The sequence below is a fragment of the Oncorhynchus mykiss genome, chromosome 12, assembly GCF_057628025.1.
Source record: "Oncorhynchus mykiss isolate SJ-2025 chromosome 12, ASM5762802v1, whole genome shotgun sequence".
Taxonomy (NCBI): Eukaryota; Metazoa; Chordata; class Actinopteri; order Salmoniformes; family Salmonidae; genus Oncorhynchus; species Oncorhynchus mykiss.
Genome location: NC_143033.1, coordinates 10,736,876 through 10,751,686, shown reverse-complemented (window position 1 = coordinate 10,751,686; position 14,811 = coordinate 10,736,876). Strand labels below are relative to the sequence as shown.

The 14,811-nt window shown below is 43.8% G+C and overlaps 1 protein-coding gene across 2 annotated transcripts in view; it reads right to left on the bottom strand.

Annotated features, from left to right (window-relative positions):
- shc3 (SHC (Src homology 2 domain containing) transforming protein 3) overlaps positions 1-14,811 on the bottom strand; it is a 47,301-nt gene that overhangs the window by 12,658 nt on the left and 19,832 nt on the right. For both annotated transcript variants that reach the window (XM_090191455.1, XM_036936877.2), the window contains exons 2-7: positions 9,677-9,747; positions 5,806-5,869; positions 3,465-3,584; positions 3,276-3,341; positions 2,624-2,675; positions 2,411-2,540 (exon numbers count right to left, since the gene is read on the bottom strand). In XM_090191455.1, the coding sequence (XP_090047581.1) occupies positions 2,411-2,540; positions 2,624-2,675; positions 3,276-3,341; positions 3,465-3,584; positions 5,806-5,869; positions 9,677-9,717 (473 nt within the window). In that variant the 5' untranslated portion in view covers positions 9,718-9,747. The remainder of the gene's footprint in view (positions 1-2,410; positions 2,541-2,623; positions 2,676-3,275; positions 3,342-3,464; positions 3,585-5,805; positions 5,870-9,676; positions 9,748-14,811) is intronic.

Below are 14,811 nucleotides of genomic sequence, written 5' to 3'. Positions count from 1 at the left end.
CTGAGCGGCTTTCAGGTCATGTTAATATAGGACTCATATTATTGTGGATATACAGTGCCTTGCGAAAGTATTCGGCCCCCTTGAACTTTGCGACCTTTTGCCACATTTCAGGTTTCAAACATAAAGATATAAAACTGTATTTTTTTTGTGAAGAATCAACAACAAGTGGGACACAATCATGAAGTGGAACGACATTTATTGGATATTTCAAACTTTTTTAACAAATCAAAAACTGAAAAATTGGGCGTGCAAAATTATTCAGCCCCCTTAAGCCACCTTTTGCTGCGATTACAGCTGTAAGTCGCTTGGGGTATGTCTCTATCAGTTTTGCACATCGAGAGACTGACATTTTTTCCCATTCCTCCTTGCAAAACAGCTCGAGCTCAGTGAGGTTGGATGGAGAGCATTTGGGAACAGCAGTTTTCAGTTCTTTCCACAGATTCTCGATTGGATTCAGGTCTGGACTTTGACTTGGCCATTCTAACACCTGGATATGTTTATTTTTGAACCATACTATTGTAGATTTTGCTTTATGTTTTGGATCATTGTCTTGTTGGAAGACAAATCTCCGTCCCAGTCTCAAGTCTTTTGCAGACTCCATCAGGTTTTCTTCCAGAATGGTCCTGTATTTGGCTCCATCCATCTTCCCATCAATTTTAACCATCTTCCCTGTCCCTGAAGAAAAGCAGGCCCAAACCATGATGCTGCCACCACCATGTTTGACAGTGGGCATGGTGTGTTCAGGGTGATGAGCTGTGTTGCTTTTACGCCAAACATAACGTTTTGCATTGTTGCCAAAAAGTTCAATTTTGGTTTCATCTGACCAGAGCACCTTCTTCCACATGTTTGGTGTGTCTCCCAGGTGGCTTGTGGCAAACTTTAAACAACACTTTTTATGGCTATCTTTAAGAAATGGCTTTCTTCTTGCCACTCTTCCATAAAGGCCAGATTTGTGCAATATACGACTGATTGTTGTCCTATGGACAGAGTCTCCCACCTCAGCTGTAGATCTCTGCAGTTCATCCAGAGTGATCATGGGCCTCTTGGCTGCATCTCTGATCAGTCTTCTCCTTGTATGAGCTGCAGGTCTTGGTAGATTTGCAGTGGTCTGATACTCCTTCCATTTCAATATTATCACTTGCACAGTGCACCTTGGGATGTTTAAAGCTTGGGAAATCTTTTTGTATCCAAATCTGGCTTTAAACTTCTTCACAACAGTATCTCGGACCTGCCTGGTGTGTTCCTTGTTCTTCATGATGCTCTCTGCGCTTTTAACGGACCTCTGAGACTATCACAGTGCAGGTGCATTTATACGGAGACTTGATTACACACAGGTGGATTGTATTTATCATCATTAGTCATTTAGGTCAACATTGGATCATTCAGAGATCCTCACTGAACTTCTGGAGAGAGTTTGCTGCACTGAAAGTAAAGGGGCTGAATAATTTTGCACGCCCAATTTTTCAGTTTTTGATTTGTTAAAAAAGTTTGAAATATCCAATAAATGTTGTTCCACTTCATGATTGTGTCCCACTTGTTGTTGATTCTTCACAAAAAAGTACAGTTTTATATCTTTATGTTTGAAGCCTGAAATGTGGCAATAGGTCGCAAAGTTCAAGGGGGCCGAATACTTTCGCAAGGCACTGTAGATACTTTTGTACCTGTTTCCTCCAGCATCTTCACAAGGTCCTTTGCTGTTGTTCTGGGATCGATTTGCACTTTTCGCACCAAAGTACATTCATCTCTAGGAAACAGAACGCGTCTCCTTCCTGAGCGGTATGACAGCTGTGTGGTGTTTATACTTGCGTACTATTGTTTGTACAGATGAATGTGATACCTTCAGGCGTTTAGAAATTGCTCCCAAGGATGAACCAGACTTGTGGAGGTCACAATTTTTGGCTGATTTATTTTCATTTCCCCATGATGTCAAGCAAACAGGCAATGTAGGCCTTGAAATACATCCACAGGTACACTTCTAATTGACTCAAATTATGTCAATTATCTTAACAGAAGCTTCTAAAGTCATGACATCATTTTCTGGAATTTTCCAAGCTGTGTAAAGTCAATTTAGTGTATGTAAACATCTGACCCACTGGAATTGTGATACAGTGAATTATAAGTGAAATAATCTGTCAGCAAACTATTGTTGGAAACATTACTTGTGTCATGCACAAAGTAGATGTCCTAACCGACTTGCTAAAACTATAGTTTTTTAACAAGAAATTTGTGGAGTGGTTGAAAAGTGAGTTTTAATGACTCCAAGTATGTAAACTTCTGACTTCAACTGTATGTCTAGCAGGGAGGATGGGAAGGACGTACAACATATGTCTAGTAGGGCACACACACACACACACACACACAAAACATAGGAAATAATGTCACTGTCGCCTATGATGGCAGACGGGCTCACCTGTCGTGTACAGAGGTCATCTTGCTGGAGGGACACTGGAGGTACTGCTGGAAACGGAGGTCAAAGGCCTGGCCAATGGTGCTGATCACATCCTGGGCCAGACCATCACAACACTCCAGAATATGACACGCTAGAATAGGAGAAGAGGTGCAGAGGTCAACTACCAGCAGGAGAAAGGTGAAGAAGAAGAAGGGAAATACAGGTAGGGCCTACCTCTTCGGTTGACAGGATCTTTTGCTACATAGGCAACATAATGAGTCGTGTCCTGGACCAAGGAAAGGAAAATTAGTGAATGGTGAACAGAGACGCCAAAGGGAAAGTCAACCAAGAAGGCATTCATACATCGACATCTACAGCAGTCCTAAGGAGAGTCTGCATACTAATGTATAGATGTGTTAATACACTGGATTGACATGAGAGATAAACAAAATAAACCGATGTGGGGTCCGGTAGCCTCGTGGTTAGAGCATTGGGCCAGTAACAGAAAGGTGGCTGGATTGAATCCCCGAGCTGTCGTTCTGCCCCCTGAACAAGGCAGTTAACACACTGTTCCCCGGTAGGCCCATCACTGTAAATAAGAATTTGTTCTTAACTGACTTGCCTAGTTAAATATAAAAACTAAACATCGATCTGCCCATATTAAAGACTTGGATGAGTCTCAGGATTGTCTATAGCCATAATCTACAGTCAGATTCATTCAACAGATAAAACGTGGCCCATAAATCTTCCTGTTTTTCCCCTTGTGTTTGTGAACCACATTTCCCATAAGCTCTCTCCCATTGTAAATAATAATTTGTTCTTAACTGACTTGCCTAGTTAAATAACGGTTCAAATAAAGGTTCAAATAAAAAAATATGGTTCTTACTGGATCACTCACTGGATCTCCTCCTGATGCAAAGGAAATGGACTGCATATGATGATTGGCTATGATCTGGCAGAGGCACACACATTGATCAGGAAATCAAATAACACTGTAGGCCTAACTGTTCTTGACATCTCTTACAGAAAGATATTTTCTTCACGAAAGGGAACTTTACATTGTTTGTAAACTGACCTGTTTGGAGTCTGGGGTCATCAGGTTGAGGCTGCTGGTGGAGATATTCAAATTGATGCTCATCCCAGCAAACTGAAGGTTACTCTTCCCCAAGATGCTGGACAGGGCTTTAGATGGAGGCTGGGGGGAGAGAAGAGAGGCAGGTAGGAGATGAGTTGTACATCATACACAAATAGAGCAATAATAATATGAATAATACATTTTGTTTGGTCATTTTATTCAGAAACCAAAAGTGCCAGGACACTGAAGCAGCTGATATACTCTGATAGTCTACAGCAGTTGTCACCAACCTTTTCTGAGTCAAGATCACTTTCTGAGTCAAAATGCATGTCGAGATCTACCCGCTCTGATTTTTTATTACCATGACTTAAAAAATGTAACATTAACCAATTAAAAACAGTACTGTAGCAATGAGGTTTGTTCAGTAAGCTATAGGCCAATACATTATCACCATACTGGCTTTGCCTGAATTCACCTACCAATGCATTGTTGTTCGGGACATTTATAAAAAAAAAAAATTTAACATTTTGAGGTAGGCTATATGATCATACCGGTAATAGATCCATTGTTGTATTACTTGTGAGGCACAGCTGAGTGAGCATACGTTTAAATAATCTGCTTTTTATTTTACTGGGCTGATGGTGCCTGCATCTGATGGTCAGTCTCAGTGGAGGGAGAGAGCAGCAGACTGAGGGTCAGTCTCAGCAGAGGGAGAGAGCAGCAGACTGAGGGTCAGTCTCAGCAGAGGGAGAGAGCAGCAGACTGAGGGTCAATCTCAGCAGATGGAGAGAGCAGCAAACTGAGGGTCAGTCTCTCAACATCCCTCCGCTCTCCCTTTCCTCCACTGACACTGACCAAAAAGGGACACGGTCATCCAGCTGATAGCGAAACTTGAGTCGCACCGCATTAATGCGCAAGTTCATGTTGTTCCTCCTATGAACAGAGAGAGTGAAATATTCCTCGATATTAAAAAAGACCCAAGCCGCTAATAATAACAACGCAAGCCTATAGAGACACTTTCCTACTCATTCATTACAGCTGCAGTGCTGGTTGTAGCGCTGAGTGGAAATAGGAAGAACACGCATTTTATGGGTTAAAAAACTGTTGAAAACAAAGTGTTGACAGTGCTGAGTAAGAACTTAAACATGAACTCACTCATAAAAACAGCAGCTCTTTGCTGTCTTCGTTGACAGTCTCTCTATTCATATGGATTTAAACGTTTTGAAATCTCACAGTATCAATTTTGCCGTAGCTTTCTTGTATGCCTGCTACGTTACTGCAGACTCGGTCATCTGAGCAATCTGATAGGCCAGAGATGGCGTAGTGCACTTGATTTCCTCTCCACGCCCACCGGGAAGGCAGAGTTTGTACCTTCAGACACATGAAATGGCAACAGTTTTCCTACCCGGCGCGCAGGGCAGCTGAATTGGCTGCACCTACCACCAACAGCCCGAGACTAATAAAACTATAGGAACACAAGGCTTTGTCGTTGTTGTTTTTTACAGAAATGTTTGGCGATCGACTAGAAATGTCTTGGAGATCGACAACCTGTTGGTGACCGCTGGTCTACAGTTTAAGGGCATCATATTGTTATATTATTATATTATTTCAGGCAGAGCCAGTTGTGATATGTGTTAGACACATATATACATTGGAAAGGCTAGCATGGAATCCAACCTGAATATTGCTCTGATTAAATGTATTGTAAGAGGACACGCTTCTCTCAGGCACATAGCTAGCTAGCATGGCTCCCCATATCCATCTCATTAATACCCCCCCCCCCCCCCCCCCCACACACACACACACACACACACACAACACCACAATGACACATACCCCATAGTATGAGGGCAAGCTTCTCTAAGACAGAAACATGGATCCACACAGTAACACATGTAGAATGGCTCTCCATCTTCAGGTCAAACACATGGCATGGATCAACACCCCACACTACGAGGATACAGACACATTGCATGGCTCCCCATCTCCAGCTCAGCCTCCTGATTAGTGATATTCTGCTCTACATGAGTCACTGAGCAGAGCTGACCATAGCTGAACACTCACTGTTCATCGTGGGCTGGATCTATGCCCACGCACACAGAGAACACAGTCCCACACCCCCATCCCTTCCCCTCTCTCTCACACACACACACACACGCACACACACACACACACACACACACACACACACACACACACACACTCCCTCTCAATCTCTTTCTCACTCTCTCACACACACACACACTCACACACACACACACACACACTCCCTCTCAATCTCTTTCTCACTCTCTCGCTCTCTCCCTCCCTGCCCAGATATGGGGAGTAAGTTCGGGGGTACCTTTCTCTTCCGCAGTGCTCCCTTGGCCCCCGGGACTGCCTCACACACCAAGCTGATGGCCTCTCTGGTGGTAGAGAGATAGAAGGACACAAGGACAGGATGGTGACTCTTCCATGCCACAGAAAATAGAGCTGGTAAAACAACGGGTAAGCTTAGCAATCATCAGTCTTATAGATGCAAGAGAAATACAGTGTCTTACATAAGTATTCAAACCCTTCGCTCCTAGGTGGCGTAGCTGTCTAAGGCAATACATCTCAGTGCTAGAGGTGTCACTACCCTGGTTCGATCCCGGGCTGTATCACAACCGGCTGTGATCGGGAGTCCCATAGGGCGGCACACAATTGGCCCAGCGTCACCCCGGTTAGGGGAGGGTTTGGCCGGGGTAGGCCGTCATTGTAAAATAAGAATTTGTTCCTAACTGACTTGCCTAGTTAAATAAAGGTTAAAATATATATATATATATATATATTTAAAAAAAATACTCAGTACTTTGTAGAAGCACCTTTCGCAGCGACGACAGCCTCGAGTCTTCATAGCCATGACGCTACAAGCTTGGCACACCTGTATTTTGGGAGGTTCTCCTATTCATCTTTGTAGATCTTCTGTCAGGTTGGATGAGGAACGTTGCTGCACAGCTATTTTCAGTTCTCTCCAGAGAGAGTGTGCTTAGGGTCGTTGGGTCGTTGTCCTGTTGGAGGATGAACCCTCGCCCCAGTCTGAACTCCTGAGCAGGTTTTCATCAAGGATCTCGTTGTACTTTGCTCCGTTCATCTTTCCCTCGATCCTGAATAGTCTCCCAGGCCCTGCTGCTGAAAAACATTCCCCTGCATGATGCTGCCACCACTATGTTTCACTGTAGGCATAGTGCCAGGTTTCCCCACAGCATGATGCTGCCACCACCATGCTTCACCGTAGGCATAGTGCCAGGTTTCCCCACAGCATGATGCTGCCACCACCATGCTTCACCGTAGGCATAGTGCCAGGTTTCTTCCAGACGTGACGCTTGGCATTCAGGCCAAAGAGTTCAATCTTGGTTTCATCAGACCAAAGAATCTTATTTCTCATGGTCTGAAAGTCCTTTAGGTGCCTTTTGGCAAACTCCAGCAGGCTGTCATGTACCTTTTACTGAGGAGTAGCTTCCGTCTGGCCACTCTACCATAAAGGCCTGATTGGTGGAGTGCTGCAGAGATGGTTGTCCTTCTGGATGGTTCTCCCATCTCCACAGAGGAAATCTGGATCTCTGTCAGAGTGACCATCGCGTTCTTGGTCACCTCCCTGACCAAGGCCATTCTGGCCCAACACTCCTAACCGCTAGACCACCTGCATTCTTCTACAACAGATAGAGGCAAGGGAAATATGTATTTGAATCCTGGCCCTCTGCTATAAGACAGCTTCCTCCTAGATTCTAGAGTGTTATCATGTCCCATCAATGAAATTTACCACAGGTGGACTCCAATCAAGTTGTAGAAACATCTCAAGGATGTTAGATGGAAACAGGATGCACCTGAGCTCAATTTCGAGTTCCATAGCAAAGGGTCTGAAAACTTATGTAAATAAGGTATTTCTGTTTTATTTGTAATACATTTGCTAAAATTTCTAAAAACCTGTTTTCACTTTGTCATTATGTGTTTTTGTGTGTAGACTGCTGAAGAATGTGTTTTATTTCATCCATTTTAGTACAAGGCTGTAACGTAACAAAATGTGGAAAAAGTCAAGGGGTCTGAATACTTTCCGAAGGCACTGTATGTCTATGGATTCTGGAGGACCTAGAGGACAGCCGGTTCACAAACGGTAGCATTTCACATTTGAATCATTTAGCAGACACTGACTTACAGGAGCAATGAGGGTTAAGTGCCTTGCTCAACGGCACATCGACAGATTTAGGTTACTGGCCCAACACTCCTAACCGCTAGGCTACCTGCATTCTTCTACAACAGATAGAGACAAGGGAAATACGTGTTTGAATCCTGGCCCTCTGTTTGAAGACAGCTTCCTTCTAGATTCTAGAGTGGTATGATGATAATGCACCTAATAATACAATAAGAAACAAAATAACAGGGTTATGCTACAGTACATTTATAGCAGTAGCTTTGGTGGTGATGAGAGAGAAATGTGTTTATTTTATTTTTATCACCGTCTTTAAATACATGCTCTCAATTATTTTAGAATAGGAAGTCTATTTATAGTATACCAAAAGTTGACTCTCTCTCTCTCTACCTTTCTCCCTCCCCCTCTCCATCTCTCCCACTCCCTCTCCCTCTCTCTTTCTCTCTACCTTTCTTCCTCCCCCCCTCTCCATCTCCCTCTCTCTCTTTCTCTCTCTACCTTTCTCCCTCTCTCTCTCTCTCTCTCTCTCGCTCTCGCTCAGAAGTTTGAAAACAACAAATGATTAAGGGTCTCTCTCTCTCTCTCTCCCTATCTCTCTCTCTCTCTCTCCCCCTATCTCTCTCTCTCCCCATCTCTCCATCTCTCCCTCTCTCTCCCTATCTATCTCGCCATCTCTCTCTCTCACTCACTCTCTCACTCACTCTCTCTACCTTTCTCCCTCCCCCTTTCCATCTCTCCCACTCCCTCCCTCTCTCCCTCTCTCTCTCTCTCTCTCCATCTCTCTCTCTCTCTCTCTCTCTCTCTCTCTCTCTCTCTCACACACACACACTCTCTCTCTATTTCTCTCTCTCTACCTTTCTCCCTCCCCCTTTCCATCTCTCCCACTCCCTCCCTCTCTCTCTTTCTCTCTCTCCCCCTCTCTCCATCTCTCCCTATCTATCTCGCCCTCTCTCTCTCACACACACTCTCTCTCTCTATTTCTCTCTCTCTCTCATAGAAAATACAGGCTTCTTCTAATGTTTCTATTTGTTGGGGACAGTGGAGATTAATTTAAATAAAGGGGGTCAGTTAGGTGAGTATAAGAGGTACAGTGCCTTCAGAAAGTATTCAGACCACTTGACTTTTTCCACATTTTGTTACGTTACAGCCTGATTCTAAAATGCATTAAATAAAACAAATGATTAATCTACACACCCTATAATGACAAAGCGAAAACAGATTTTTTTAAATGCTAGCAAATGAGAGGGGGGAGGGAGAAGCTCTCCAAATACAGGTGTGCTTCAACCAAGTACTGAATAAAGGGTCTGAATACTTATGTAAATGTGATATATCAGCTTTTATTTTTTTATAAACCTGTTTTTGCTTTGTCATTATGGGGTATTATGTGTAGATTGATGGGGGGGGGGGGGGGACAATTGAATACATTTTACAATAAGGCTGTAACGTACCAAAATGTGGAAAAAGTCAGTCTGAATACTTTCCGAATGCAATGGGGGTAAAACAGGTAATATGGATAAGATATGGGTAAAACATGGGCTCAAATAGGGATAAAATGGGGGTAAAACATGGGGTCAAATAGGGATAAAATGTGGGGTCAAATAGGGATAAAATGGGGGTAAAACAGGGATAAAATATGGGTAAAACATGGGCTCAAATAGGGATAAATGGGGGTAAAACATGGGGTCAAATAGGGATAAAATGGGGGTAAAACAGGTTAATATGGATAAAATATGGGTAAAACATGGGCTCAAATAGGGATAAAATGGGGGTAAAACATGGGGTCAAAAATAGGGATAAAATGTGGGGTCAAATAGGGATAAAATGGGGGTAAAACAGGGATAAAATATGGGTAAGATATGGGTAAAATAAAAACATTGGTAAAACAGGGGCAAAACCGGGGTAAAACATGAGTAAAATAGGGTTACATTTGGGTAAAACAGGGATAAAGTATGGGTAAGATGTGGGTGAAATGGATTACACAACACATAATAAATTGCTCCCACATAGTATCCATTTCCTTCAACAAAATACATGAATCTCTTACCTTGTTATTTGCGATCTCGTGTTGAAATCCAGTGATTTCATCGACCGAAGGACTTCAATGCAACCCAAATACTAGAAGAGAGAGAGAAGAGATTCAATTAGTTAATGGATGAATGTTAAAATGTGAAGCATTTAATTATGTCAAAACAGTGTGACTTTAACACCCAGGATATTTGCAATTCTACCTCTTATAATATAAGCAGCCATTCTATTTTTTTTATTTTGTTATTTTTTTGAAATGTACCCCGTTTTCTCCCCAATTTCGTGGCATCCAATTGTTTAGTAGCTACTATCTTGTCTCATCGCTACAACTCCCGTACGGACTCGGGAGACACGAAGGTTGAAAGTCATGCGTCCTCCGATACACAACCCAACCAAGCCGCACTGCTTCTTAACACAGCGCGCATCCAACCCGGAAGCCAGCCGCACCAATGTGGAAGCCAGCCGCACCAATGTGTCGGAGGAAACACTGTGCACCTGGCAACCTTGGTTAGCGTGCACTGCGCCCCGCCCGCCACAGGAGTCGCTGCCATTGTAGTCTGAGAAAGAGGACAAGGGCACAGATGACACAGTTGTTTATTCCTGTGCCTCTTCAGTGCAGCAGGCCATTTGTGACCTTCAGCATGATATTGACTCAATCCAAAAATCACTTACGGATGTTAAATCGGTGCTCATCGGCCACTGGACATAAACATTACACAACAAGTTGGAAATCGCAAATTCAACAATGAGTGGTTTGGAAGGAATAAGTGGCTAACTGCAAGCATCGCAAAGCTATCATTAGCTTGCTATTCAGTGGAGTGGCTGTGAGGTACCAAGTCTAAGATTAAGGGTCTCTTTTCCTAGCTTGAAATTATAAACATTCAACATTGGCCATGCTGTCAATGAAGCATGATTTGTGCCGCGCTCAAAACAACTGTTAACTCGGAACTGCAAAATCTGACTTCAGTGAGTTCAAGACAACTGGGAAAATCAAACTATGACTGTGAAAATACGTTTTTAACTTTCACCCAACTCGAGAGCTACGACCTGAAGATCTGTGATGTCATCATGATTCAATGTTTTGACTTGAAGGCACCAAAAATCCACGAAGGACCGCCGCGCTACCTTCCTTTTCAAGTGAGTCCAAAAAGGTGAGGTGAGGTGAGTGCAAAAATGTTTTGTATGCTGTAATATGCCAGGGAGATATGTATACAGTAGCTAAGAGAGTTAATATTGTAATATTAATAATACTAAGTGGATGTTGTGTAGTAAGCTGTTAGTAGCCCATGTGCTTCACCCTAATTATTTGGTCTATTTTCACCTTTTAATTTTGCCTACTGCTCTGACTTGGTGGGGCCCCTGTATTAGAGAAATGTAATCATCAAATATTGTAAGAGCTATCATTGTCTGCTTTATATGCCTCCTTTATTTATCCTACGGTTCTGACTTGGTGTACAGGGAGAACACTGGAAGAATGGCCCATATTCTGAATTCTGTGGCTGTACATTTCAAAAGTGCTGAACAAATAGTTATATTCACTACGTCCGTCCTAGCTCGCTCATTGATGTCTTAATCTAAATTACGGATTGCCAATTATCCGCTTGTCGTCGTCCCCTTATGCCATAGTTTGTAAATCTCAATTGTCATTAGAAACCACATTTGTTTAAACAAGTCAGCCATATCAGCTATGTTTTTTTTAATGGCAGTAAATGAGGCTGAATTAACTGTTTCACTGCCAGACAAGGCTTCACTGATAGCCATGTGGAGCAGTGGTAAGGTGTTGGTACTGCTGTTGGGACTCTGCTGTTGGAACAGCTTTATGTACTGTATGCCCTAACAGTTTGTTGGCACCGTTTGTCACCGTTATAATGCAATGAATGTATTGTTTAGTGTTGTGTGGTGTCTTTGCTGGCATACATCCCAATTTTTTTTGTTTTTCCCCACCAAGATTTACATGCTAAAATCATCACTGGACCTCTCTGTCTGTAAGAAGAGAGCTCTTATGTATTTACACAGTAGTCTTGCAGAAACTTCCTCTGTACATTACTTCATTGATTAATTTTAGATGTACAAATGACCAAACCCGTTCTAAGGGATAGATAACTCTGGAGATCCCTTTGGTCTCCACAGAATTGGGGAAATCTGGTTAGGTTTTTTTTGCCCCTTATGTGTGGAAAAATAACAGTATTCCTTTCAGGCATTTAACATTATTGATTGGAGACTTATATGTTACAGAATGTGATTGCTTTTCTTAAATATGTTTAATGATGTGTATTATAGTGTGTTTTATTGTAGTGTGTTTTATTGTAGTGTGTTTAATTATAGTGTGTTTTATTAGCTAGCTAGAGAGGTAGCTAAAAATGGTTGCCTAGCAACAAACATCTTACGAAGATTTGTAAGAAGATATTTCAGAAGTTCGTAAGAAAATCATTAAGTCTTAAGATATTGTTGAGGAATTGCATAAGAACCATCTTATGTAGTCTTCATTTTTGTTCTTAAGAACCTTCTTAAGTTCTTGCGAAATAAGTGTTTGGGGAATCTGGGCACTGAAACTAGATACACACTATTACTTTGAGACACTTCATCATAAATTCATATATTATTCCATATGATGATGAAGGAAAAACTAATCCTGGATCAGAATTCCAGTCTCAGACTCGTTGTGACTCAAACAACAAGTACAACAGCAGAGCTACAGTAAAGCAGCAGGACAGGGCAAGTTAGTGTCTGTCTGAGATATAGCAGCAGGACAGGGCAAGTTAGTGTCTGTCTGAGATATAGCAGCAGGACAGGGCAAGTTAGTGTCTGTCTGAGCTATAGCAGCAGACCAGGTGAGTGTCTGTCTGAGCTACAGCAGCAGGCCAGGGGAGTGTCTGTCTGCGATATAGCAGCAGGCCAGGATAATGTCTGTCTGAGATATAGCAGCAGGCCAGGATAATGTCTGTCTGAGATATAGCAGCAGGCCAGGTTAGTGTCTGTCTGAGATATAGCAGCAGGTCAGGTTAGTGTCTGTCTGAGATATAGCAGCAGGTCAGGTTAGTGTCTGTCTGAGATATAGCAGCATTTCAGGTTAGTGTCTGTCTGAGCTATAGCAGCAGGCCAGGTTTGTGTCTGTCTGAGATTTATCAGCAGGCCAGGTTAGTGTCTGTCTGAGCTATAGCAGCAGGCCAGGTTTGTGTCTGTCTGAGCTATATCAGCAGGCCAGGTTAGTGTCTGTCTGAGCTGTAACAGCAGGCCAGGTTTGTGTCTGTCTCAGCTATAGCAGCAGGCCAGGGAAGGTTAGTGTCCAGCTGAGCTATAGCAGCAGGCCAAGTCAGGTTAGTGTCCAGCTGAGCTATAGCAGCAGGCCAGGGGAGGTTAGTGTCCAGCTGAGCTATAGCAGAAGGCCAGGTTTGTGTCTGTCTGAGATGTATCAGCAGGCCAGGTTAGTGTCTGTCTGAGCTATAACAGCAGGCCAGGTTAGTGTCCGTCTGAGATTTAGCAGCAGGCCAGGTTTGTGTCTGTCTGAGACATAGCACCATTTCAGGTTAGTGTCTGTCTGAGCTATAGCAGCAGGCCAGGTTTGTGTCCGTCTGAGATTTAGCAGCAGGCCAGGTTAGTGTCTGTCTGAGATATAACAGCAGGCCAGGTTAGTGTCCGTCTGAGATTTAGCAGCAGGCCAGGTTTGTGTCTGTCTGAGACATAGCAGCATTTCAGGTTAGTGTCTGTCTGAGCTATAGCAGCAGGCCAGGTTTGTGTCTGTCTGAGATTTATCAGCAGGCCAGGTTAGTGTCTGTCTGAGATATAGCAGCAAGCCAGGTTTGTGTCTGTCTGAGCTATAGCAGCAGGCCAGGTTAGTGTCTGTCTGAGATTTATCAGCAAGCCAGGTTAGTGTCTGTCTGAGCTATAGCAGCAGGCCAGGTTTGTGTCTGTCTGATCTATAGCAGCAGGCCAGGTTAGTGTCTGTCTGATCTATAGGAGCAGGCCAGGTGTGTGTCTGTCTGAGCTATAGCAGCAGGTCAGGTTAGTGTCTGTCTGATCTATAGCAGCAGGTCAGGTTAGTGCCTGTCTGAGCTATAGCAGAAAGCCAGGTTTGTGTCTGTCTGAGCTATAACAGCAGGCCAGGTTAGTGTCTGTCTGAGCTATAACAGCAGGCCAGTGAGGGTTAGTATCTGTCTGAGCTATAACAGCAGGCCAGGTTTGTGTCTGTCGCAGCTATAGCAGCAGGCCAGGTTTGTGTCTGTCTGAGATTTATGAGCAGGCCAGGTTTGTGTCTGTCTGAGCTATAGCAGCTGGCCAGGTTTGTGTCAGTCTGAGATTTATCAGCAAGCCAGGTTAGTGTCTGTCTGAGCTATAGCAGCAGGCCAGATTTGTGTCTGTCTGATCTATAGCAGCAGGCCAGGTTAGTGTCCGTCTGATCTATAGGAGCAGGCCAGGTTTGTGTCTGTCTGAGCTATAGCAGCAGGTCAGGTTAGTGTCTGTCTGATCTATAGCAGCAGGTCAGGTTAGTGTCTGTCTGAGCTATAGCAGCAAGCCAGGTTTGTTTTCTGTCTGATCTATAGCAGCAGGCCAGGTTAGTGTCTGTCTCAGCTATAGCAGCAGGCCAGGTTTGTGTCTGTCTGAGCTATAACAGCAGGCCAGGTTAGTGTCTGTCTGATAGCAGTAAGCCAGGTTTGTGTCTGTCTGATCTCTAGCGGCAGGCCAGGTTAGTGTCTGTCTCAGCTTTAGCAGCAGGCCAGGTTTGTGTCTGTCTGAGCTATAACAGCAGGCCAGGTTAGTGTCTGTCTGAGCTATAACAGCAGGCCAGTGAGGGTTAGTATCTGTCTGAGCTATAACATCAGGCCAGGTTTGTGTCTGTCTGAGCTATAACAGCAGGCCAGGTTTGTGTCCGTCTGAGCAATAGCAGCAGGCCAGGGAAGGTTAGTGTCCAGCTGAGCTATAGCAGCAGGCCACGGGAGGTTACCGTCTGTCTGAGCTATATCAGCAGGCCAGGTTAATGTCTGTCTGAGCTATATCAGCAGGCCAGGTTAGTGTCTGTCTCAGCTAAAGCAGCAGGCCAAGGCAGTTAATTGTGTGCCTGAGCAACAGAGGCAGGCCAGGTTAGTGTCTGTCTGAGCTATAGCAGCAGGCCAGGTTAGTGTCAGTATGAGCTATAGCAGCAGGCCAGGTTAGTGT